This window comes from Giraffa tippelskirchi, chromosome X (assembly GCF_054371585.1).
Source record: "Giraffa tippelskirchi isolate mGirTip1 chromosome X, T2T-mGirTip1v1.2.pri, whole genome shotgun sequence".
In the NCBI taxonomy this organism is placed as follows: Eukaryota; Metazoa; Chordata; class Mammalia; order Artiodactyla; family Giraffidae; genus Giraffa; species Giraffa tippelskirchi.
Genome location: NC_137289.1, coordinates 48409024 through 48436114, shown reverse-complemented (window position 1 = coordinate 48436114; position 27091 = coordinate 48409024). Strand labels below are relative to the sequence as shown.

The following is a 27091-nucleotide window of genomic DNA, read 5'->3' as shown; positions in this document are numbered from 1 at the left end:
GAGGCCTTCCTGTGTGGTCCAGGACACCCTCAGATTTCCCAAGTGTTGGAACTGACAGGATGCTGCTGATACAGGGGCTTGTAAATTTTCCTTCACATTAGAATCACCTAGGGAGCTTTACAAAGAATCTCAATACCCAGGCCTCAGCCCAGCTCATAATTCAAAGCAAACTTTTTGTTTGGTTTTGTTCTGACTTTAAGCTTCCGGGCTGTGAGTCAGCTCTTTGACCTGCCCATCGATACCAGTGCCATCTTTTAATGAAAATTTTAAGACATGCCAAAACGTTATGAAGAAGAATGTCTAAATCCAGCTTTGAAAAAAGAATATTACCAAGAGAGCTGAAGCCCCCTTACCCCAGAGGTTCGGCGATTGTTCCTTCGAGTTTCAGGAACTCGGGGGAGCTGTCTGAGGGGCCATCTCAGGATGAGGGCTGGGTGGGGTCAGAGTGGGTTAGGTTCCGGCCTTTCCCCTTGTTTCACCCAAAACAACTCCACGTTTATTCTGCTTTGTACACTGAGATTCTGTAAGTAGTTTCATTGGGAAAAGGGTTTAAAAGTCACTTCATTACACCCTCACTAGTCTGTCTTCTACCCTCTCTGAGGTAGTGTTCATTCTGTAGTCGTTGGAAGAGTCTTGCAGTGGAGCTCAGCAGATGGGAGCTGTGGTCCTGGCTCTCCATCCGCTCTTAGGTCCCAGGTCCTCTTGGCAAAGTCAGACCTCTCTGAACTCCAGGTGAGACATCAAGTGAGATAAATGAGTGTGAGAGAGCTTTATAAACTGCAATGTCCTGTCCAGTGTAAGGGGGTCCTATTTCCAGGCGGTGTGGTTACTAGGCTTGTTCTTAGAGTGCAGGAGTTGCTTGGGCTTTTGACTATACTCACCCACTGTGCTTTCTTGTGCCGTGTGTGGTTGGGGTCTGTGGGGTGTGTAAGAGACTGATAACCTCAGTTTTAAGGCATTTTTTTTTCTGTATTTCATTGATGCTAAGACACTTTCTAAAAATATAATTTTAATATCTCCAGATTTGGGATGCACCTTAAAGTCAGTGGCATGACAGTTTAATCGGCAACTTTTTCAGTAGTACATAAAATAGCAGCCATCTTTCAACCTGAAGTATCTTAGAGTCACTGAAATACCGTCATTGTTAACTTTTGATTCTTCTTCCTCTTCTCCACGAGAGTCACCCTCCTGGTATAGAAAAGCCATTTGGAAAAACTCCTAAACTTTTAGCATCTAGTCTCCTGACACTCCATCCTCTTTCTTCCCTGCCAGCATCCACCCAGGCCAGGCAAACTTTCAGCTTCCTGACCCGAGGGAGCCCCCTTTGTTGAGCTCTCTCTTGGGGCAGATGTTTCATGGGGCGAGAGAAAGGAGACAGAGTGCACCTACATAGGGAAGCCCACTGTGCCAACTGACAGCGAGAGAGCCAGACAAGCCAGGCCAGCCACCCCCAACAGCTCTGGTTTCTTTATTTCCCAACCAGAGCCTGGCCAGACGGCTCAGCCTGCTTCCCTGGGGATCTCTGGGGCTGCTCATTGCCAGAGATGAGCAGGAGTAGGGGGGTGTGTGCAGGGGAAAGGAGTGCAGCCTGTCCTGAACTCCCTGGGTTGATGTAAGCAGTTGTCTGGCCCATACAGAGGAAGACAAGGACTTCCTCACCTCCTCCAGCAAGGTGGAAGAAGGGTTAGGTGGTGGGCCTTTCAAGGAAAAGCAGCACCTTGGCAGCACCTAGGGTAGCCTAAGCCATGGACATTCACTGCAGTTGGAAATTGCCTCCAACCTTCCCTCAGTCCTGGCAGCCACCCTAATTAAACTTGGCCCTTGTAGTCTTGAGCCCAGGCTCTTCCAGAAAGGGAAGGAGTGTCTGTAGTGAGATCCAGGGATAATTGGGCACAGGAAGCAGTTTTTGGACATTTCCCCCACCCCGCTGAGAGAGCTTAGCAAGACATGATCAGCCCGGATTACAGCTGCCCTCATGTAACTGGGTTAAAGTGGTGGCCTACTTAGGCCCCTCCTGCAGTGGCCTCCTTCAAAGCTGATGAGGCCGATTAGGGGGTTATTTCTGAGCCCTAGTTGTGTACCCAGAAGCCTGGGGGTAGTCCTCCTTTGACAAGAAAGACAATAACTAAGGCTGGACAGCCCAAGGCAGAATCTGCCCTGCCCATAGGAGAGCAGTGCTGTCAGACCTCATGTGTTCTTAGAAAAGAAGGAGTCCAATGACGTCAAGTCTAAGTCCTTGGATTTTGAACTTCAAAAACCAAGCCAACCAATTTTCAGAGAAAGAACTTGTCCTATGTTTTTGCCATCTTTATACCTAGAGAGAGATGGTGGATAGTCAAAATGAAGTCTGCAGTCATAGTCACTAGCCTCTACTTAGTAGGTTCTGTGCATTTGAGGGAGATTGCTGTTTAGCCCGAGCCTCAGTTTGTTCATCTGTAAAATGGCAATAATAGTAATAACTATTTCCTAGAGTAGGTGTGAAGATTGAATAGATAAGACACTTGACACAGTGCCTGGCACATTGTAAGCACTACTTCCATAAATGTTAGATGCCATTATTGCTACCATTACCACCATGATTGTGACCACCATTCTCACCATCATCTTCATCTTCATCAAGACAGCAGGGTGAATGATAAAAAGCGGTCTCTCAACTCTGACAAACTCAGTTTGAATCCTGGCTCTGCCACTTTGTAGCTAGGTGGCCTTGGATAACTGATAACTTCTTTGATCTAGATTCTGTAAAATGGGCAATTCGTAAGGCTGTTTGAAAAGTGTATAATGTGGTCCTTTTTATACAATAAGCACTTCATAAATACTAGCTATTGTAGTTATTAAAAAGGGGCTGATCAAGGTCAGTGGTTACCAAGAGTTGGGGGGAGGCATGAACATGTGAAGCACCAGATTTCTAGGACAGTGAATCTACCCTCTATGATACTATAATGGTAGATATATTTGTCAAAACCCACAGAATATACAGCATCAAGAGTGAATCCTAATGTAAACTCTGGAGTTTAGTATCAATATAGGTTCATCAGTCAACAAATGGAGCACTGTGGTATGGGATATAGATAGTAGGAGAGGCTATGTGTGTATGAGGTGGAGGAGGTGGGACAGGCAATATATGGGGAGTTCAGTGTACTTTTTGCTCTGCTTTGCTGTGAACCTAAAACTGCTCTGAAATTATAGTCTATTTAAAAGGAAAAGAAAGTTGATCAAACTAGATTGCTATATAAATTTAGAATGTTAACTCTATCCCCATGGTAACCACTAAGAAAATAAAAGATACAGAAAAGGAAATGAAGAGGGAATCAACATGGTACACTAGAAAAAAGCCCATCAAACACAAATGAAAACTGTATTGGAGGAATTGAGGAAAAAGAGATGTGACATGTAGAAAACAAATAGCACAATGGCAGGGGAAAAAAGTTCTTCATTATCAGTAATCACTTTAAATGTAAATGGGTTAAACTCACCAATTAAAAGATAGATATTGGCAAACATCTAGTCAAGGCTATGGTTTTTCCAGTAGTCATGTATGGATGTGAGAGTTGGATTATAAAGAAAGCTGAGTGCAGAAGAATTGATGCTTTTGAACTGTGGTGTTGGAGAAGACTCTTGAGAGTCCCTTGGACTGCAAGGAGATCCAACCAGTCTATCCTGAAGGACATCAGTCCTGGGTGTTCACTGGAAGGACTGATGCTGAAGCTGAAACTCCAATACTTTGGCCACCTGATGCCAAGAGCTGACTCATTGGAAAAGACCCCGATGCTGGGAAAGATTGAGGGCAGGAGGAGAAGGGGATGACAGAGGATGAGATGGTTGGATGGCATGACCGACTCAATGGACATGGGTTTGGGTTGACTCTGGGAGTTGGTGATGGACAGGGAGGCCTGGCGTGCTGTGGTTCATGGGGTTGCAAATAGTCAGACACGACTGAGCGACTGAACTGAACTGATGGGCAAAATGAATTTTTTTTCTTTTTTCTTGGCAAAATGAATCTTAAAAAGACATGATCTAACTATATGCTGTCCAGGGGGTTCTGGTAATGAGTTGATGAGCCAACTCATTGGAAATGACTGATGCTGGGAAAGATTGAGGGCAATAGGAGAACGGAGCTGCGGAGGATGAGATGGCTAGAAAGCATCATGCGCTCAATGGACATGAATTTGAGCAAACTTGGAGAGATAGTGGAAGACAGAGGAGCCTGGCATGCTGCAGTCCATGGGGTCACAAAGAGTCAGACATGACTTAGTGACTGAATGACAACCACTATATGCTGATTACAGGAGACTCAATTTAGATCCAGAGAGATTTAAAGTGAAAGGATGGAAAAAGATATTTAATGCAAATAATAACCAAAAGAAAGGGGAGGTGGCTACAAAATACCAGGCACAAGAAATTTTAAGTGAAAAATTTTTACAAGAGACAATGTTATCCTTTTATTGAAAAAAGGATCAATTCATCAAGAAGATATAACAAGTATATTCATACACACCAAACAACAGAGCTCCATAAGATATGAAGGAAAATGGACAGAACTGTCCATTTGAGAGAAGCAGTTCTACAATAATTGGTGGAGACTACTGTATTCCACTTTAAATAGTGGGTAAAATTTAGACAATACATATGTAAAGAATAGAAGACTTCAATAGCACTATAAACCAATTAGACCTAAGAGACATATACAGAATACTCTACCCAGCAAGAGCAGAACATGCATTCTTCTCAAGTGTACATGGAACATTCTCCAGGATAGATCATATATTAGGCCATAAAGCAATTATCAATAAATTTTAAAAGATTGGGATTATAGAAAGTATCTTATATGACCAAATAGAATGAAGCTAGAAATCCAAAGCAGAAGGAAAACTGATAATATTGCAAATACGTGAAAATCAAACAACACACTACAATAACCAATGGGCTAAAGAAGAAATCACTAAGGAAATTAGAAAATGCTTTGGGATGAATGAAAATGGAAGTACAATGTACCCATTTTTTTTTATTTCTGCATGTATTTCCTGCAATATGCTTTTTAGTTTTTATTTCTTATTAATTTTATTGGAATATGGTTGATTTACAATGTCGTATTTCAGCAGTACAGCAAAATGAGCTATATATGCTTAAACATATATCCATTCTTTTTTTACATTCTGTTCCATATGGGAACAGAATCATTATGGAGGTATTGAGGTCATTACGGAGTATTGAGTGGCATTCCCTGTGCTATACAATATCTATTTTATATATAGTAGTGTGTATATGTCAATCCCAATTTCCCCAAAGCACCAAAACTTATGGTATATAGTGGAAGCAGTTTTCAAACACCTGTATTAAAAAGGAATCTCTGAAATCAACATCCTAACTTTATACCTTGAGGAACTAGAAAAAGAGCAAACTACACCTAAAGCCAACAGAAGGAAATAAATAATAAAAGTTAGTTAGAGCAGAGTTAATTAAAATAAAGAATAGGGAAAAAAAAGAATCAATGGAACCAATAGTTCTTAAAAAAAATCAACGAAATTGACAAATCTTTAGCTAGATTCGTTAAGGAAAAAAGACAACTAAAATTCGAAATGAAAGAAGAAATGTTACTACCAACCTTACAAAAATTAAAAGGATTATAAGAAGATACTACAAGCAGTTGTATGCCAACAAATTACTCTTGATGAAATGGAAAAGTTGCTAGAAACATGGAAATTACCAAAACTGACTCAAGAAGAAATACAAAACATGAACAGATCTACAAGTAAAGAGATTGAATCAGTAATCAAAAACCTCCCCACCAAAACCCAGAGTTCATTGGTGAATTCTACCAAACATTTAAAATTTAAACATTAATCCTATTCAAACTCTTTCAAAAAAATAGAAGAGGAAGGAATACTTCCTAACACATTCTATAAGGCCAGCATTATCCTAATACAAAAGCAAGACAAAGATACCACAAGAAAATCACAGACCAGTATCCTTATAATACAGATAAAAAAAATCCTCCACAAAATACCAGCAAACCAAATCCGACAACACTTTGAGAGGATCATACATCATGACAAAGTGGAATTTGCCCCAGGAGTGTGAGAGTGGTTCAACATAAGAAAATCAACCATGGCAGTACACCACTATGTAGGAAAGTTAACTCTACATAGACCAACAACCTAAATATAAGAGCTAAAACTATTAGAAGAAAACAGGGCTAAATTTTTATGACCTAGGATTTGGCAATGGATTCTTAGATTTGTCATCAAAAACAAGAGCAACAAAATTAAAAATAGATAAATTAGACTTAATAAGAATTTAAAAATTTTGTCCATCAAAGGGCATTGTTAAGAATGTGAAAAAACCCTACAGAATGGGAGAAAGTATTTTCAAATCATATATCTGTAAGTGTTTAATATCCTGAATATATAATAAATTCTTAAAACTTAGCAGAAAGACAACACAACTAAAAATTGGGCAAAGGACTCAAATAGACATTTCTCCAAAGAAGATTACAAATGACCAATAAGCACATGAAGAGGTGTTCAACATCACTGGTCATTAAGGAAATGCAGGTCAAAATCACAAATGAGATACTACTTCATACACACTAGAAAGGCTATCATAAAGATAATAACAGGTATTGGTGAGGATGTGGAGAAATTGGAACCTTCATACTGGTGGGAATGTAAAATGGTACAGTCACTGTGGAAAATAGTTTGTTTCTCAAAAAGTTAAACATAGAATTACCACATGACCTGGCCATTCTATCCTTAAATATCCACCCAAGAGAAATGAAAACCCATATCCACCCAGAAACCTTAAGGCACACATTTTTAGCAGCATTATTTATAAGTGCCAAATGATTGAAACAGCCCAAATGTCCATCAGTGGACACTGGATAAACAAATTGTGGTCTATACATACAATGAAATAGTATTCAGCCATCAAAAGGAATGAAGTACTGAAACATGCAGCAACTTGAATGAACTTTGAAAACATTATGCTAAGTAAAAGAAGCCAGTGACAAAAGGTCACATGTTGAATGACTCCATTTGCATGATATGTTCAGAATAAGCAAATTCAGAGAGACAGAAGATCTATAGCCAAGGGAGAAAGGGGAATGACCTCTTAATAGAGATGGAGTGTTTTATGGAGTGATGAAAAAATTGTAAAACCAGAGAGAGCTGGTGGTTGTACAGCATTGCAAAGACAGTAAAACCACTGAACTGTACATTTTCAAGTGGCTCATTGTGTTTTGTGGATTTCACTTTAACTAAAAAAAAGTCAACAGAAGGAGGTGAAAGAACGAAATTTCTTTTAAACTCCCAAGTGCCCTGTGCACCCTGCTCGCAGGACTCACTGGATAACTTTCCCAAGAGCAAATGTGTTGCCTGCACTTTCCCAGCCTAGGGCTGACCATTAGCAATTCCTATTTGACCTTCTTCAAAGCCACAGATTCTAATGGAGTGGTACAAACCAAAATGGGGAAGGAGGGGCCCAATGAGGACCATGTACCCTGCAGGAGCAGTCCCAGCCTATTTGAATGACTGGATTAACCCAGTGTTCCTCTTTTCAACCCCATCATTCATGAGTGCCATGGACCACATAGGCTAGGCAAGGTAAACAAGAACCATGTCACTGACCACAATTCTAGGAAAGGGGCCATTGCTGAGACCTATGCCAACAGGGTGGCAATGTCTCCATGCAGAGTTCCTGGAATTCGTTTGACTGTTTGAAGTAGAGAAAGTTTAGGGAAATGTTTGTGTTACACTAGTACTGTCCTTTCAACAAGATGGGGATTTCCTACTCTTTCCAATCCAAGACCCCCTTTCTGGCTCTGCCAGGCTATGTGGGAGTGGGGATCCTGATTGGCCCAGCCAGCTGTCTGGCCCACTCCTGTCTCCTATGCTGATATGCACAAATCCATTTACACATATTAACACGTATGCTAACCTTGGATCATTCCAGAATATTGAGATGAAAATGATAGTTGGATGAGAAGTGACAAGAGCAACTCTTAGTTTCAAATCTGCCTGGTGTTCAGGCAATGGCTGTGACTCTCCGCAGCTTCCTGTCAGTTAAGATGTGATTTAAACATTCTATTGTGTACCAGTTGTGTTTCCTGTTTTACAATATCCAAATTTAATACTGCCTTCCTGCCCTTTTTGTGTAGCGGGTGATTCAGAAAGTGACTCTGATTTCCCTCTCTGGGTGGGTTTCCCTCACTATCTTATCTCTTCTCCTGCCCCATGAATGGATTTTTCCATTAGTTGACATGCTGGGAACTTTCTTCTGGCCGCAAGGCAGCCTCATAGAGCAAACAGCCTAGTTCTCTCTCTCCTGGTCATGGGAAGGTTTTCATGCCTTCCAGAGGACAGCTTTTCAGTAAAAAGAAGAAAAAAAAAAAACTTTGAGACACCAAAGGCCATTCTGCATGTACACAGACCTGTTTCTTATACAGTCATGTAATTTCTCGCCCAACCACCTTGGCACTCCTGCTAGCGAGCAAGACAGCCTCACTGTGAGAACAAAGCATGTCCTCCACTCAAGGAACCATGACAGTGCCTGGTTTCTGGGTGGTCTCTACTGCTGATACATTGGAGGGCCAAAGAAATGCCATTTCCCAACAAGGCTGCCACAACTCTCCTCTAATGCCACTGTGAGGTGGGAGCCATTTAGAGAAACCCTATAAAGCCAGCCCAGTATCACCTGGGCCCCAGTCAATGGCTTTTGCCAGCTGGAACACACTTATATGCTGCTTACAACTCTTAGCTCAGAGTGGACTGTTAATTTGTCTTACAAAATGATACTATCTTTATTCTGTAACCAAGCACGGTGCCCTGCCTCTGGGGGGACAGGCACTCAGTAAATATTGATGGATCACGTTGAGCCTGACATTTGGGAGGAAAAGGCCAAAATGGAAAAGGAGATGAAATGATGCTTTGCCAAAGGCTCTCAAAATAACTGGGCATGTTGGGGCAGCAGCAGTGGTTTTCAGATTGTCCCACGGGACCTGGCATTCTGTTGGAACTGATTGAAGTTTCCATAAACATTTGATTCAAAAAAAGTGTGTGTCTTTAAATGTATAATATTGAAACACTAATAAAAACAAACAAAAAAACCCACCTAACTAAAACATCTATAGTGTGTTACATTCAGAATGGCAGTTGAAGACCACCAGTGGGTCAGCAGGAACCATCAAGTTGACACATTATGTTCAAACCTCTGGCAAGATGCCAAACTTCTTGCAGGCCTTCCTTGTCAGGCCTGGTTCAGAAGGCTGTGACTGCACCGGGGTTTTATAATTTAGGCCAATGTGTACTCACTTTCATGAAACTATACACAATACTACTTCTGTTTGCAAATCAAGATCTTGTTGCTGCTGTACAGCCAAAACAATACAGAAATCATTGGAGTGCTGAGACTCTGTCATCTGTCACCCCAACTACAAATTTTTATAGTCACCCAAACAGCCTCATCATTCTCATTGACTTTCTGACTAACTGGTATACATTTGTACTTTAAAACAATCAAATACTGTTTTTAATCTCATACTTGTAACCTAATGAGGTGCCAGCTAAGATTCTGATTAAAAAGCAAAGAGGTTCTTCCAGCATGGAGGGAGACTAAAGGCTGAACAAATTACCAGCCCTTTGTGACTTGGCTGTGTCCTTTAAGAGAGGGAGTAGGCACTCAAGGACACCAGGGCACTTGTGAGCTCTGTCCAACTAATGTGATCATCTGTCAGGATGGAAATCTGCAAGCGTAGGTCAGTGTTCATTTATGTAAAGCACATGCCCTCTACCAGCCCTCTGGGTGGGTCCGTTGAAACCATTTGAGAGGCATAGTACATATACCTGGAACATAGTAAGGGTCATTTTAAATCATAGTGATAACTAAGTTATTGGGATGAAGAGGTAGACTGGTTTGGGTCCTAAGGCAGTTTTTTCTGATTCTTGAAAAGATTTCTTCCAACAGGCTTGGGGTTTGGAACAGGGGATTTTGTCATGGGTTAAAGGGATCAAGGAAGTCCTCTGAATGTAGTAGCCAAAGCAGTGTATCTATCCAGGGCATGCCTCAGTTGCATCCTTCCATTCAGCTATTCCTCCACCAGGGGAAAAGCCTGGATAGACAGATGGGAACCCATCAGAGCTTGGCCGAAACCCACACTTGTCTTAGCTCATGCAGTTAAGAGCTGCAGAAAGTGGGAGAAGCCATGCTCTGAAAACGGTCGTCATTCACTGGGCTCTCCTGAGTGGCAGCTCTGAATCCAGGTGTGATTTCTCCCACAGCAGACTTCCTCCCAGCTCACAGTGATGGGACCCCCCTGGATATGATAGTATTTTCCATCAACAGAGAGGAACTGCCGCATTCCACAGTCACGCTTGCCCTCTGAAGCAGTGGAGCAATTTAAAAGGTGCCCAGTGGGGCATGAAGTCTAAAGAGGGGAAGTGCTGAAACTCTGGGAAGAATTTAGGTAGGTGGAGTGTGATTACTGAAGTTGAAATCTGTCCAGACCACTGAGTTAACCACTAATGCTATAAAAAAAGAATGCTGTGGGCTCATTAATTACTTCATTTTACCTGAACCTATTAATATCATCTAAATCATTAAAAAATCCTGTGTACCATTAAACATGAATGATGAAACTGGCTCTGAGCAGATGGCTGCCTTAATGGAGCACTATTCCAAACCACAATAGTCCTCTAGAGCCAAGATGGCTGTTTTTAGCCACTGTGATTGACGTGAGCACATGTCATCAAATTCACACAGGGAGTGGGGCTTTGGGGCAATGAAACAGAAAATTGTCCTGCATATATTCATTAGCAATTAATCCTGAAATATGCATTATGAAACTGAGACAGCAAATGATTTAGAAAGAGCCAGAGGTATTTCAGCAATGTCCTTGATGGCCTTTCTGCAGAGGAAGAGATAAGGCAACAGCTGATAGAGGTAGGACACCAAGAGATCCCTTGCTTGATGTGGGCTCCTATCTGGCCCTTGGATGGCAGTAGCACTAGTTACCTTGCCTGATATGCAGATGTTTTCCCCAAGCTCAAGTGGCAAATAGGGTTCATCTCATATCACCTTGGAACTGGAAAATTAGTAGTAAGTTTACATATGTGAAGTACCCTGATGATTGTGCTGGATGGCACTGCTACTACTCCCTACCAGCTCCCAAAGGGGAAGACCCAGTAATACACTGATCTAGAAGAAACTGGGAACGGGCTTAAGTATAGCCATGCTGCCACTGGAATTCAAGTCTGATGCTTGCCTCAGATCCGTGGCCAGGGTAGACTGCCCAATAACGGCTAGACTATATCAGCAGGCCAGGATTTAGGGCTGGGCACAAGAATAACACAGGTAACTCATATGGTAGGGAAGAGCTGTAAGCAGATGAGGTTTCCCAAGTGCCAGTTTGGAAAGAAATCTGTATCAGTTCCTAAGTATATTATTTCCCAGGTGGAGCAGTGGTAAAGACCTACCAATGCAGGAGACGCAAGAGACACAGATTCAATCCCTGAGTTGGGCAGATCCCCTGGAGGAGGAAATGGCAACCCACTCCAGTATTCTTGCCTGGAAAATTCCATGGACAGAGGAGCCCGGTGGTTACAGTCCTTGGGGTCACAAAGAGTTGGATACGACTGAGGAAGCGACTGAGCCTGCACTCATATTATTTCGGTGGCTTCAACTGTTAGCTTTTAGTTAAGGAGTACCCACGAGGCCCAAATCCTCTGGTGAGGCAGGTTAAAGAAAGAAACCACAAATGGTAATTCAGTTTTAACATTTTATTGGGTAAATGATTTTAAAGGTAATAACAATAGTGTCAAAACTACTACAATATCTTTCCACAGCCATACCTTACAGACCCACATAAACCTTCTCATTTTTCTTTTTCTTCATTTATAATATTTTAAAGCCATACATGTCATATAAAATGCCCATTTCCAATAGTTTCTTCAAACTATTAAGCAATTAAATGTGGAAGGAAGGAGAATCTAGTTATACTTGAAGGGGCTGCAGATAATTGGTGATGTCTTACTGTAATCAAAAAACAGGGTACTAAGAAAGGGAGGACGAGAGAGCTACTCCAGGTAGCTTTGCTCATTACAAGTCTCACCACTGCATCACCAAGAAATCATTATGCTGGTGACTGATTCAAAGTAATTTTGGGGAACATATAAAACACTAAAATAACTTAGAAACTAGATCCAAATATTTCAAAAGTAATCAACTTTCATATACAAAAACAGTCAGAGGTGGTTACAAAAGTTTGTTTTCTCAGTGCGTCTATGTACCAGCGCAGTTACTGGGTCCAGAGCAAAATAAAAGGTTTATTTTCTTCTGAAACAGTAATAAAAAACAAGGAAAACATATCTTTGTATATAAAGGATCAATGCTGGTCTTAAGAATAATGTAATCAGAAACCCTTAAATCGAGAGGCACACAATGGGTTTCCACTCTTAAAAAATAAAAGGAAAGTCACCAGTTTATTTCAATGGAGGAGGTGCTCACACCCCTCAAATAAACTTAATTCAATTTAATATCACTAGCAAAAATCACTTAGAAACTGTACAAAAATAAAAAAGTTAACACATTTAATCCTGCAAAGTTTTTGTAAGGACTGGAAGGCAGGCTTTTGGAGCAGCATTTGGGCATGGCTGGGGGCTTCTTTGGTTTGATCTAACACACAGAAGAGATGGAACCTATTCCAGGTGACAGTTTCGAATTTCCTGCACATCTGAAGACATGAAAAGAGGCCAGTATACAAACTTCCGGTGTGCTGGGCATTGGGGTTGTATGCAGTGGACTGAAAATCATAACTGCTTTAAGAGCAGCAGGGGGGTGGGGTGGGTAAAAAGCAAGCCTTGCACTTCCTCCATCAATCACACCGGCCTCTCATGAGAGGGGAGACGGGCAGGGCAGTAGCACATTCTCCTACAGTCAGAAGGCCACTTAATGGGAGGAGGGGGAGGGGCAATTGTTCTTTTAGAATCTGGTACCTGGCTGACCTTGTTTAAGAACAAGAGAACCCTTCCAGAAATGGAAGCCTTTTGCTACATACCAAAGTAAAATACGTACTATTTTCCAAGAGGAAAAAAAATACCCAGTTGCATTTGAAAAACAGAAAACATAAATGGAACTAATTAACATTTAAAAGGGGGGCTATGTAAACTTTGTGCTACTCAAATGAAGTTCAAGTATTACTTCTGAGCTGTTTAGAGATCGCTGAACTTATACAATATTCTGGTGATAAGAGTGCAATTCACATTTGTGTTTCTGAACAAATAAACCACAACTGGCTAGAACACAACCTGTGCAATTAGAATCTTCGTCTGAGTTAAAAACACATGCTACATATTTCAACATGTTCAAAGTTAATTCAAACCACATATTTAACAGCTTTGTAATATACAACAAAGGTGAAAGGGTCTAGCATTTGTTTGAAGCACACCATTACAAATTTGTATAACACCTTTTACACTACAAAATCTTTTAGTCAACAACTACTTAGACACAAAAAATGCACTGTGCATTAATTTGAATACAAAAGGAGACAAAACTATCCTTTTCCCCCAAGCCACAGTGGGAAATATTGCTGACCTCGTCCTCTGAAGCCTGCAGGATGGTAATTTCTTCAGTATAACATTATTACACTGGTAAGAAAATCTGTATAACATCTGCATATATCAAGAATTTTTAAAAATCTGATATGATTTTAGAGTCCGCATGACCAGTCACATGATCTGCTCAAGATTGATTAGCACCGTTAAATACATTAACACACACATATGTATGTATTGCCTACACACTCACATATGCATGTAATAGATCTTTTCTTTAAAAAAAAAACAAAACTTCTAACCATGAGCTCACCCAGGATGAGGAGCCTGTTGAACTGATGAGATGATGGAAAAGATGGATCAATATTGGTCTATTCTGTCTCTCTTCAGTTTGCTTGTTTTATTTACTTTTTTTTGCAGCAGACAATATCATTCAGCTTGTGCTGTTTCCCTATAAGGGCAAGAAAAAATTTCCATCAGGTAGCCACTTGTTTTTATACTGAAAGACTAATCTGCTCCAAAATGCTCCCAAGTAGAAATGAAAGGACTCAAAATCCCTTTCTAAAGGCCAACAGCTAGCTTTCTCTAACTAATCTCTAGGTTCAATGGAACTGGCTACCAAGGTTCCATTTCAGGCTAACAACTGGCTTCTTAGTTAAGGCATCGCAACTGAAAATGGTTATTTCAACAATGGATGCTGTGGATGAAGGAATACCAAAAAACTTCTGAGAACTCTCATCAAAAACAAAAGCAGTTTGCTTTGCTGCAAGGGCCAGCAGAAGAAATTCAGCCAATTCACCTCACAAACTAGAAAAGACTTTTCAAATTCTGAACTAGCAGTCTGTTACTTGTCACAGCACTACATGTATAAGCTATGCCATCTTGATATTCAGTGACATCACATGGTTTAGACTATATGTTCTGCACCGTACTTATATTCATCACTTGAAATCTTTGTTTCCTGTTTGAAAAAAAAGTTTACACACACACATATATTTATATATACTTACTACCAAAATATGAAGATAATTTTTCTCCAGAGTTATCTGTCATTTTTCCTGGGGGTATACATACAGACCTCCCATTGACATGAGGAAGTTCTGTGTATACATCATGGGAAAACTAGCGTGCAAATGAGCTGGGCTCTAGCAACTATATCATACCTAAATGCCAACTCCATTTTTGCAGGGGTAACATAACATCTTCTCAATAGAGTAAATGTGTTTCTATCAAAAGTATGTAGTGCAGAAAGAGATTCAAGCGATTTTATAGTATTTCTAAAACTCCAGTACTGTCCCCATGATAAACATGTCTGAAATCACGACATGTATGAACTTTTGTTTCACTAGATTATCGTTACCATTTCTTTAAATGGTAGCTAAAATTGTCTCTGGCCAATCAAGACTTATTGAAACCTAAAGCTAACAAATTTAAATTAATATATAATAGAAATGTGTCTCTTTTTGGTTATTTGCTCAAAATAAATTTTTTCAGCTTAAAAAAATACTCAAGAGTAAGCAATTTGTCTAATCTGTTGTTTCACATATATAAACAATAAAATTTTATAAGAATATTTCTCTAAATTGCCTTTTTTCTAACCCCTCTTAATTCCACTTCATTATATTCTTCTCAAAGGCACTAAATTCTGTATCTGCTCTCTTCCTGATATATGCTGCTTTTCAAAATGATTTCTGTAGCATATTTCAAAGGTAGCTTGTACTTTCTTAAAACAGTGTTTCAGTTTGTAAGTTGGTTCTATAAAGTGATGAGGCAGTTTTTCCTGTGATAACTTGCACAATAGGCATAAATGATTTCTCATTCTGTGTGACAAGTCCTATCACGGACCTTCGAATATTCTACACTACATATATTTTAACCATGGGAAAAACATATACTTAAGCAGTAAAGACCCACATACTAAACTCTTGTAGCAAAATGAATTTTAGACAAATTCAAAAGCATACAAATACCTGAATCTGATACGAATTACTCCCAAACATGGCTATCAAAAGTTATCTATCTTACTAAGGAAAACGGAGGAAAAACCTAAATGAAATCCTTAAAAACTGCACAATTTCTTCCATCCACAGTCAAAAGAAGGAAGGAAGAGAAGAAAGAAAGAAGACAGGAAGGAAGGCAAGAAGGACAGAAAGACAAACCTGACTGAAATAGCAAAGCAAAATTCTATATAATATTGTAAGGAAAGAAAACTCCAAAATATATATATGCTGCAAAAAAAAATCAATGATCTAAAATAATAAAACAGTATCTTCTTAATAAATGCCACTTTCCTACCCGTTACCATGATGATCTTAGTTGACGATGTCAAAGCTTCACCATGGCAACGGAAACTATCATCATAAAATGGTACAGTAAAACAGATAGCTAGACCAAGAAGGGGTAGGGTCTCCTGGGAAGAGGTCTGCAGAGAGGCCCAGTGACTGGTTGTGCGGCTCAGTGTCAGGAATAATGGTTGTATGGTGGAAGGGGATGCCCAATGCCATTTTGGAAATGATGATGCTGGCGATGAGCAAGGTATTCAGCATAGCTCAAGGTCATCTTTTCACTACGGTACCTGAAAGAAAGTCAGGGAAGAGACAAAGTTAACATCATGAAATAGGTGATGTGTGAATGTCAGAGCTAGAAGGGATCCTTAGAGATAATTCTTCAGTATCAGGAAACAGAGACCTAGAGAGAAGTGACTTGCCCACTGTTACACAGCTAATACACAGCAAAGGTGAGAATAGAACCCAGGAATCCAGAGTCTGAGTCCAGGACTCTGCATTCTATTTCCTTGTTTAGGGCTTCCTTGGTGCCTCAGATGGTAAAGAATCTGCTTACGTCACAGGAGACCCAGATTCAATCCCTGGGTTGAGAAGATCCCCTGGAGAAGGAAATGGCAACCCACTCCAGTATTCTTGCCTGGGAAATCCCATGGACAGAGGAGCCTGGGAGGCTATAGGCCATGGCGTTGCAAAGGGTCACACAGGACTGAGTGGATGAACACTTTCACTCCTTGTTTAAATTGTTCTAGAAATTGTATTGCACTCTAAGCTCTGGTTTGCTAACAGGAAAGAACAGAGGAAAGCCAGTCTATTACTGTCATGTATACATTTCAGTCACTTGACTACTTTTTCTTCTGGGATCCTCCATCGGTTTTCTTTTACCGTTCCTTTCCTTCTGTCCACAGGTCTCAGGTCTTGCCATTAAGGGAAAACAGCGGCAACACAAAACGTGTCTTGATTGTGGTATCTCAATCCTCTTTCCCCCATCTTTTTTTTTTCTTCTTTTCATTGCCATACCTCTCAGAAGAGCCATGTCTTTTCTACCTCTCCATTAGGGTCCCTTTTAGAAGCTCTCTGTGCCTTGCGTTCTACAACTTCATACTCCCCTGGTTCTCCCCTTCCCTCTTGGACTGCTCCTTATCTCTCTGATCACTCATCCTACCCTTGTGCCTTGTAAGAGTTTCCTACATTTCTCCCTTCAGTTCCTTTGTCCCTATGCTCTGTCCCAGCTCAGTGAACCTTTGCCTCACAGCTTCAAGTATGTCATCTTTATAGATGATCCCAAATCACCGCCTCTAGCCATGAGCTCTACACATGTACATTTTCAGTGACCTATTGGACATTTCTATACAGATATCCCAGGAAGCACTTCAAATCCAGAAATCAGTGCATAAATGGAACTCTCCTCAGTGTGGTCCATGTCTTGGTCAAAGGGGCTGCCTTGGTCCCTTTTATTTAGATGAAAGCCTTGACTTGCTCTTCTTCCCTACTTCTGAATGATGATTAAGTCCCTTTATTTTTTTTCACTATATTTTCTTTCCCTTCCTTTCATGCCATCCCATGGCCACAGCTCTTGTTAAGGCTCCCGTTTCACCTTCTTTAGATTGCTACCACAGATTCTTAGATAATAGAAATGTCTCCTAATTTTCCTGTTTCCAATTCTAATTTTACATTTCAAATCCATCTGTTCAAAACCCGTCAGTGGCTACTATTGCCTACAGAGTCGAGTTTAAACTTCTTACTCTCTACCTTCTGGGCCATGTTTTCCCTGGTGACCACCTTCTCTATGTACATCGATGCTCAGTCACTTCAGTTGTGTCTTGACTCTGCAACCCCATGGACTGTACCCCGCCAGGCTCCTCTGTCCAGAGGACTGTCCCAGCCAGAATACTGGAGTGGGTTGCCATTTCTTCCTCCAGGGGATCTTCCCAATCCAGGGATCGAACCTGCATATAGTGCGTCTCCTGCATTGGCAGGTGGATTCTTTATCACTGCACCACTTGGGAAGCCCCTCAGAAAGTTCTCTTTAAGTTAACCCCTTTCCTCCCCCACTCTCCCCACCTGTCAAATATTCTACTCATTCTTCAAAGAGTAGAATTCTTATACTCAGCCTCCAATCTACTTCCTCTTTGAAATTTTCTGTTATCCGCAACCCCCTCTTGGAATTCCTCTTTCCCTACTCTATGATCTCATACCATCCATCATATTTTGCCTTCTATTAATAATTATTTTTGCACATGCCCTTCTATTCTCCTAGACTGTAACGCCTCAGAGCTGAGAATAGTTCATTTTTAGACTATAGGCATTCAATGTGGTTCTGCAGAATTAAAAAAAAATGGAAACAGCAACCCATTTTCCTAAAATGTTTGATACTTCCCTTTTTTAAGTCATTACCCCTATGAGCCCTTGCAGAAATTCATTCAGCATCTGTGAGTCTAGCTCAATTGTGTTTTTTTCAGCAAGCTTTCTGTCACTGCCAAGATTCTAAAGTGAAATTCAAATTTGAGGGCTGCTTATCAGGATCCTGGGGTCCTGCTAAGGCATGTCAAAAGCTGGCCAATAAACTCAGGTAACTTTCTTCAATAACATAGTCTAAAGGCTCAGAAGGCTTGCTTTAACAAAGCCAGACATAGAACGTAGAACATAGAACAGTCTTATGGACTCTGAGGGAGAAGGTGAGGGTGGGACGTTCTGGGAGAATAGCATTGAAACATGTATATTATCATATGTGAAACAAAACAACATTCCAGGTTCAATGCATGAGACAAACGCTCAGGGCTGGGGCAATGGGATGACCCAGAGGGATGGGATGGGGAGGAAGGTGGGAGGGGGGTTCAGGATGGGGAACACATGTATACCCATGGCTGATTCATGTCAATGTATGGCAAAAACCACTACAATATTGTAAAGTAATTAGCCCCCAACTAAAATAAATAAATTTATTAAAAAAAAAAACAAAAACAAAAAAAACAAAGCCAGACTAATCACACAGAGCTAAGATGGGAAGGATGGGCTCATACATCATAGAGGCTTTACTGTCGAGCAGAGTTCCATTGTATCCACCCTCAGAATGGCCCTGCCATTCATTTCACTCCATTTCAGAAAAAAGAAGCGAGTATAGTTAGAGAAAAGAAATCACAAGGTTACAGGCATGCACATCAAAATATAACAGTCAGCCCCGCACTAAGCAGTGCTTTATGTACCTGGTCAGTTTTATGGTTTTCCTGAATTCATTAGTAATCGGAGCTTTGTATCCTCCTTTTCTCAGTAAGGAGTCTATGGTCTGAATGTGGTCCCATCCTGTGGAGAGTAGACCAGATAAAATACCAGTCAAGCACATGTAATAAGCACTTTTGGTTAAATACAAAATGACTTTGTAGAGGTCAGCTATCACTGTCACCAACTGCTATCAACCCCTTTGGTCCTAAAAACAGGCACACAGAAGGGCTAAGATTTTACCATGTGCAGAAGCAGGTATACCCTGGCACACCTTCAATTTTAGCTATCCCTGCTGGCTTGCAATACTGGCTTCTTTATGTCAACCACATTCCAAGACACGGAGCCTAAGAGGCCAGCAGTAACTCCTAAGGGGTGTCGCAGTAAGAAACCATAAACACTGTACTCTCCTCTAATGGTGACATCTTTAAAAGGGAGGGAAAAGACTCACTGAGCCAACTCAGTAGGACATAGGATTCCCACACTAACTCATGGTAATCGCCATTTCTAATGGTGTCTTCTAGAGTCAATCATGTGTTTCTGTGTGCAGCATTCAAAGGCATTTTTATGGGTTCTGACACAGGATGCACACCGTACCCCAGGCCCTCAAGCTCATGTATGCTCTACAGAGTCAGCAGAACTACAGAATTAAGAAATTTTCAAAAGTAACCCCAATAAATCTTCAGAGAGCTAAAGACTAATAACTCATTTGGGGGTTTACTATTAAATTTTTAAGTTCTATATCACATTTATGTTAAACAGATATGGTGAAACTAAATTACCCGTGCTTTCTGATGAGAAGAAAAGCTCCATGAGATAAAGAAGAGATATTTATTTCAACTAACATGAAACTATAATTTAGTAGTGGCTAGAAAGGACAAGATACTACAGAGTGAAATGTATTTTGTGTTACACTGGTAGTTCCTAAAGCTTTGTGCTATCAAAGTACAAAAGTCAAAAAACATTTGTTGATGAGGAACAAATAAAACACTGTAATAGTTCATTTATTCTCAATGCTCCTAATCTTCACGGGAAACTTAAGTCTTAATAGTAGCAGAATGAGTAATGGCAACCACCTAAGAAGGAAACATTTGATAATGACAATGAAGTGTGTGGCTGACCATCAAACAAAAGGCTTGTTTATGCCACAAGGCTATAGCACAGTGGATTATGGGAAAGTGACACATCAAAGTTACAGCAAACCATCCCCTAAAAGCCCAACTTTTACAAATCTTTCCTTTTTTGAAAGCTTATTTTTTTATGTTTTTGCTGTCAAACTTTAGTACAGAAATTCAATTTCAGACAGACATTGCAGTAGCAGTAATACAAGAATCATTTCTTATAATCTGACAGTGATCAATTATCAGATATAACTGCAAGGTCAGATAGCACATTTTAATTTGTATATTTGTTTAAATTCTTCACCAGATGGTATAAAATAAAGTACAACAATGACCTTGCTCCTTTGCAACCTCCGGTAGATAGGTGGCGGTGCGTTTTGATCCTTTTTCATTGATGAATTCTATTCTAATGCCATGTACACCCACCTGAAAGAAATTGGCAGTTTTATTAATACAGTTTTCTTCATAGAAAAAAAAGAAAAAGTTATAATTTAACTTTCAGAGAATGCAGCTTTTTTTCTTTCCCCTTGCTTTTTGGAAGGGCATATCTCTTCTCTGTCCAAAACACTGACTTTGGAGATTGAAGGCCAGGATCATGGCCATGGAGACTGAAAACGTTGATTTGCATGTGCCCAACACACACCAGGCTAGGTATGCCATTCTCTTGGGAACTGGGACCACCACTCTGGGGCTGTGTGTAGAATAAGACAATCGATGGCAAGCGTCCTGCCCCCACCCCCAAATTGTAGCTCATGCCAATAAGGAACTAGACCAAGGGAACCGACTTCAGAGAGACAGCAAACAACCATCCTGCTTTCAGGGGCAAACACCATTTCATACTGAGTTCCAGAACTTGTGGGGTGGCTGACTCCCTTCCCAAACTGTCTAGTCTCTTTGAAACCTTGATTAGATGTAGATAAACAAACACAGATAAGACAAAAAAATCTAACAACCAGATCCTGCATCATCACCCATTATACCTAAAAAAATTTATGGCTTGAAGCGTGCCTGTGGCAAACCCTGTCTATCTACAACACTGCTGCCAAATCTAAGATCAGTAAAATTTCAAATTACCTTGAGGCAGGGCATTTTTACACAGTTTCTTATATACTAACCCAGAGACCACTATAACTTTATTATGTGAAACAGACAAACTTTTAATGATGCCCTAAAAAAGGTAGTCTCTTAAGCAAAGGGCAATTTCTTGCTACTGTTTTAAGAACATTATGTACTTTTTGTTTGATTACCATTCAATCAAAAGGAATCTGTCCTTTCTGGTCATATGTCACACAGAATAGTGTACAGAGCTAAAGACCATACAAAGTTCTTATATTTTTTATATACATTGATAATGACATTTCAAAGTATAACAAACTCCATTCTGCTCTCCCAAATGTATGGCTGCTATAGATCAAGGGTTCCTAGGTGGAGTTTAAGGTTGTCCAGGAGGGAAGATGTTAAGACCAGGTACACATTTTTACCAGAGAAAGAGGCTTCTTTGCAGAGCAGCTGGTTACATCCATTCATCTGTATGGATGTAAAGGCCTTTTGCTTCTTCTGCACTTAGCGTGAAATTTCTCAGTTTTTCAGGAATAAGAAGTCCTCTGGAAAAGCCATTTTATTTTTTTCCCCAGGTCTTCACACATCCATCCATTAGAGCCTGTCAGATCTTCTGAGAAGTTTATGTTTTTTATTAAAGCCTATCTCTGTGGCTATTTTTTCTATCTAATATCAGTATTCTTATGAATATCCTTCTGCTGAAAATGCAGTCGAGGCAGCTGTTTAAAAACTAACACAATAAGGCCTCCCATCCCCTGTGGGAAATGACCATGGACAGCTGAGAAGACATATGAGTGCTAGCTACCAGGCATTACCAGGATAAAGGACATCTACTAATCTCCCCAGTGCCTGACAAAATACTGAGACAATGACAAATTTGCAACAGTTTCTGTATACTGACTTTCTGGTCAGTGACTTTGAAATTTTTTCCTTCAATAATATCAGATCCTTCATAATTTGTTTTTAAAAACATACGGTATAAATAATTTATGCTGCTATCATTCACTGAGGTGAATTCTGCATCTTCAACTCAATTTATCAAAAATCTGTCATGTTAAAATTGAAAAGCATTTTGGTGTTTATTAAGGTGTCTCATCAAAACTGTGAGAGGAAGAATGTTTCCCTATCTGTGAGATGAGAATGTTAGATTCAATCAATACTGTTTAATTGGTCTGGGGTGGGGCTGGGGGCTGCAAAGTTTATCAGAATTTCAAGCGGGTTCGTAGGTACAGTTTGTAAAAAGAATAACTCCCCAGGTGATTTTTATTCTGGGTTAACTAGATAACCTCTAATAATCAGTCTATTGCCGACAAACTGTGGCTAAGTATTGAAAAACAAAAACGATTCAGGCAAATTGGAGGTGATTTACACATAAATCCTTTCTTCACAGAGTACATTCTGTGCTTTTCAAAAAAAATCACAGAGATTTTGAAACCTAGTAATTTAAAAATGAAAAGAAGTAAGACCAATTGTATGGTAGGCGAATAATATCTTAATAAAGATATATATATATATATACATACACACACACACACACACACACACACACACGTATATGAAGACGGTAAGACCAAACTGGAAGGACATGTTGACCAAAATAAAAATTATTCATGAATAAAACTGATTTATTTTTGTATTTCGAGGAGGCCCCACCATCAAATTAGATATAAAAAATTATCAAAATTCTCCCATTTTGAATCAGTACCATATTTACAATTTTTAACTCTTTTTTGTGTTCCTATGATTCTGAACAATCGAAAGCCCCTGTAAATCGAACTGTAGGTATGGTGATTTTCAAGTGATTCCTTTGTGAGAAATAACTTATTTCATATGTCAAAAATATACACTACAGAGTTATAAAGCCAAAGCCAGGGTGACTCATTTTTTTTTCCGACTAGTTGAATCAAGAGAATGCTAATAATGTTCTGAACAGAATCAAAGTATAATAGCCTTTTTTCACCTGTTGAGCAACAGCATTTTCCTTGCTCCCAGAACCACAGACACCACCAAACAGTCACACTGCACAATCAAAACAGGAGAGTGGAAAATGGCCCGCTGTGGAGAATGACCAAATCTGGGTAACCTGGGGAAATCACTGGCCTTGCAAATTAAGTCATCTCCACAGAAATGAGCACCAAAACTAATTCTGCATTGTTGGAGGGAGGCATCTGTCATAGCTGTAACTCCAAAATGTAACCCTCATGTACAATAATTGAATTCTCCCTCCCTTCGACAGAATCCTTTGGGCCAGCAGCATCCCAGGAGACAAAGGCTCTAGTTGCAGTGATCAGCTAGATAAGAGGGCAACTGACTTACAGGGGTCTAGGAGTCCTTGAAGCAAACTTGCTCAAAAACACTATGGTAGTAACTTTCCATTTCTTAGGATGTATAAAGAGTTAGCATACGGGAAAACTATGTCACCCAACACCCTTAACCACCACCGCCCAAAAGTACAGCCAGGTGAGCAAAAATTGGAGATATGCAAAATCTAGCCTTATTGGAGTCTTCATGTCATTTTCAAAACTATTAGAATGTCTGGGGAGAAAAATGCTTTCAAGGTCCATCAGCTGTGATAATATCCTTTTAATCAAGGCTGTACTTTCACTAAGCAAAGCTATAAATCAACTGGAATGGTAGTAAATTAAATGTAGGACTTATAGATAAGAGGATATGGAATTAAACAGAGCTGTATCTGTGTGTGCTGTGACAGAACATGAAGAGCAATTCAACAGATTCCTATTTCATGTTAAAAAGAAAGCCATATTTATTCTGAACCTTTCCACAGCAAGTGATTTTTATTAATGCTATTATACAATCTTTTGTTTTCAATGTGGCCCAGAATGATTAAACATCAAGATGAATGTTAGGACCCTAAAATATATCTTGATCATTCTGGAATTGATTATTCAATGTGGGGATTATGTATCCCCAACTCCCCCTGGCCTCAGCCTCATCCTCTTTTCTCTCTTGTATATTTCTCTATTTGTTCACTCCTCTATCAGAGAGCATGTGGGCACAGGGAAAAGAGATACGTGCAAATTAATCAATTTTGCTACATAGTAAAATGGTTTGGTAGGAGAAGAGATTATAAATAATGGCTAAAATGAAGCTTCTAGACTGTCTGCAGATTTCATTTATCCTTGTTATCTCATCCCTTGTTAGAAATGTGGCTTCATTTAAAACTATTACCCCCTAATGCAGTGACTCTCAACACAGGAGCATTAAAAAAAAGTGCCCTCTCCCCTCCTCATTATAATACACGGTCCATATTGCATATGCACGGTACAATTGCATAGTCAAAGTCTAAAATACCCTATAATCCACTAGCAGCACTACAAAAGGGTCTTGCTTTTACTTGTGAGCCTAATCAGTGAGCCAACAATCCAGATATGCTGAAACATGACAAAGAGTCATCTGGCTAAAAGCATCAGTGAGTATAAAATGTCATCTGGCTAAGTGGTGTAGGCTCCATGCAAGCCTTGGACCATTTGGGTCCACAATTACCTACACATCCTGACCCTCAAAGCTAAATCTGCCCCTGATCACATCCTGGCCAACAAAACAAATTTACTTCCTCAGGTTCATCCTGTCCCTGTTAGTCCCACTCATCCCCATTTTCAGAACCAAATGTTGGGTTCTCCCTGTAATGAAAGGTACGGCCATAGCTTCACTCCACTGATTTTCAGTGGGTTCACCTTGAATAAAATAAAAAATATCAGGAGGTCAAAGAATCAGAGGTTGTCTGACACAGCTTCGTTGCCAATATCATTTGGCAAAATAGGCTCTGCAATTAACAGAGCACCCAGTCGCTGGTCATTCATGTAAGACTGACCTGCCAGGTTCAGTGTGCCATTCAGTGAACTGAATGAAAGGACTATATTCCTAAAGAGAGGAGCTCAGGATGTTTGGCATACCCTCTAAGCTTTAGAGGCTGCCATCATAGGAGACACACATGAGGCTCTCTCACAGGCTCTCACAAAACAGCCCATGGCACCACGGACAGAAACAGTGCACTGGACAAACTATGGGTCTGACCCAGAGTATAGTGTTTCTGCTATTTTTAGGATAAAGCCACAAGTGATATTTTGCCTGAAAGCACAAAATCCACAATGCAGCACCTTCAACTCATTCAGCTCATAGCCTGACAGTACCTTTTGCCCCATCCCCAGCTCAGCCTTCTTCACACTGACTCTTACTCTCCCCAATGGGAGCAAATTCCACATAAAAGAGGCAAATCCACCAAACTTGGTTGTCCACCAAGAATAATTCTTATTTGGGGAAGAAAAATTAGCATTTTCATCATAAGGGCTGATGACAATTTGTACTGATCGTAATGAATCATTTCCCCCAATCCTGATAATGTTGACTACAAAAAAATGTCAACTACATATTGTCCAAACCTGCCCGTCAAATTCTCAAAGTTGTGATTCCTCATCACTTTACTCTACCCATCAATTTCAGAAGTTAAGTCTGAAGCTTTGAAGATGCCCATCTGATTGATAGTTAACACTTAACAATGGTTAACAATGAACACTTCAGAATCTGGCCAAATAATAAATTTTAAAAACAGTGTTGCTACAATTCAGGGTTTTTCTTCTCATTAATTTTTACTTCTGTGAACTTTAAAAATTATAAACATGGATTTTTAAAAATTTATAAGAATAGTACATGCGTATTACAAAAATCATCCCTTTTGAAAATTATACAGGAGAAACTAAAGATGATGTGTAATCCTCGTACTATCTAGGGACAGCTCTTGCCTTCACGAGACTTAAAAAATAACCTTCTCTTAAACAGACTGAGATGTCACCAAGGACTGTTATTAGGCTGTTTTTATCCATTATCTGACCAGTTCCTTTAGTTGTCCTTGTAAAAAATATTACAAAAGTAAACAAAAAGGGTAACTGATTGCAAAGCTATCACTTAGGCACAAGTAACCTTTTAGTATATTCTACCTTAAAAACTCTACTGCACCCTCCACCTCAGCTGAGATGGGTTTTTTTTCCCTCTGTTGTTATTTTGTGAAAACACCTACAAAGGTCTCCTTGACCAAAATACGTATGTATTGCTCTTTTCTAAAACCCCTGCAAATTAGACACCTTTAGCTTAGAACTTAGTTCAGTCTCCATGGACCAATTCTTGGCTTTTGCAGAGCTTACCCAAAGACCCAATTACTGCCAATTTTGATTCATGTAGGAGACTTAGACATCTTGTCTATCAGGAACATAAAGCTGCCAATTTATTTCACAAAGGCCACTGAACAACAATCTGATAACATTTACTTTAACTAATGGCAAACACATAGTAAATGCATAGCTCTAAAATACCTGGACTAGCTAATAATCATCTCCATGAACTTTTAAATAATTTGCTAAGATTTTAAAATAAAGCATAGTTAATGAAGAGGTGCTTTGAAAAGCTATAAAGCCAAACATGTTTATACATCATTTGCAATGAAAGAAACTGTTCTTACTTTAAGGTTTTGCAGGGAACAAGTGACAGCTGAGAGTGCAATTAAGGGGGGAAAAGCTCATTCTCTGTAATGATTAATTATAATGAGCATTCCTTAAAAATTGAACATCCTGAAGCTTTCCAAGGAAAGTTCAGGCAACACAGGTGACCTTTAAATAAAAAGCCTGCTTTTCGTCAAAAGTTGGAAAAATGCATTCCTACCATTTTTTAAAAGGGGATGAGGAAGGGAGTGAATTTACAGACAAGGAAACTAAAGTTATAATTTTTTTTTTAAATCTAGAGATCTGCTTTAGTTTTCTTTTCAAAGGCTGGGTGGAAAAACACCTCTTGAAAATGTACCCAATATAAAAATGATGTTTGCCTGATAAGAAACTGAGAAAAATCTTATACA

The 27091-nt window shown here is 39.8% G+C and overlaps 2 protein-coding genes across 9 annotated transcripts in view; one reads left to right on the top strand and one right to left on the bottom strand.

Moving 5' to 3' along the window:
- Positions 1 to 27091, top strand: part of TMEM164 (transmembrane protein 164) — a 237235-nt gene that overhangs the window by 180206 nt on the left and 29938 nt on the right. For 2 of the 6 annotated variants that reach the window (XM_081567309.1, XM_081567307.1), the window contains one exon: positions 10278 to 10635. The exons of 2 other annotated variants lie outside the window; for them this stretch is intronic. The gene's annotated coding sequence lies outside the window, so the exon portion shown is untranslated. Of the gene's footprint in view, positions 1 to 10274; positions 10636 to 27091 lie in introns of those variants that run through there. 2 more of the 6 variants (XM_081567306.1, XM_081567292.1) reach the window with 1 other exon arrangement.
- Positions 11757 to 27091, bottom strand: part of AMMECR1 (AMMECR nuclear protein 1) — a 118255-nt gene continuing 102920 nt past the window's right edge. For 2 of the 3 annotated variants that reach the window (XM_081567290.1, XM_081567291.1), the window contains 3 exons: positions 20505 to 20595; positions 19036 to 19132; positions 11757 to 16122 (listed from right to left, as the gene is read on the bottom strand). In XM_081567290.1, the coding sequence (XP_081423416.1) occupies positions 16008 to 16122; positions 19036 to 19132; positions 20505 to 20595 (303 nt within the window). In that variant the 3' untranslated portion in view covers positions 11757 to 16007. The remainder of the gene's footprint in view (positions 16123 to 19035; positions 19133 to 20504; positions 20596 to 27091) is intronic. The other variant, XR_014076101.1, reaches the window with a different exon arrangement.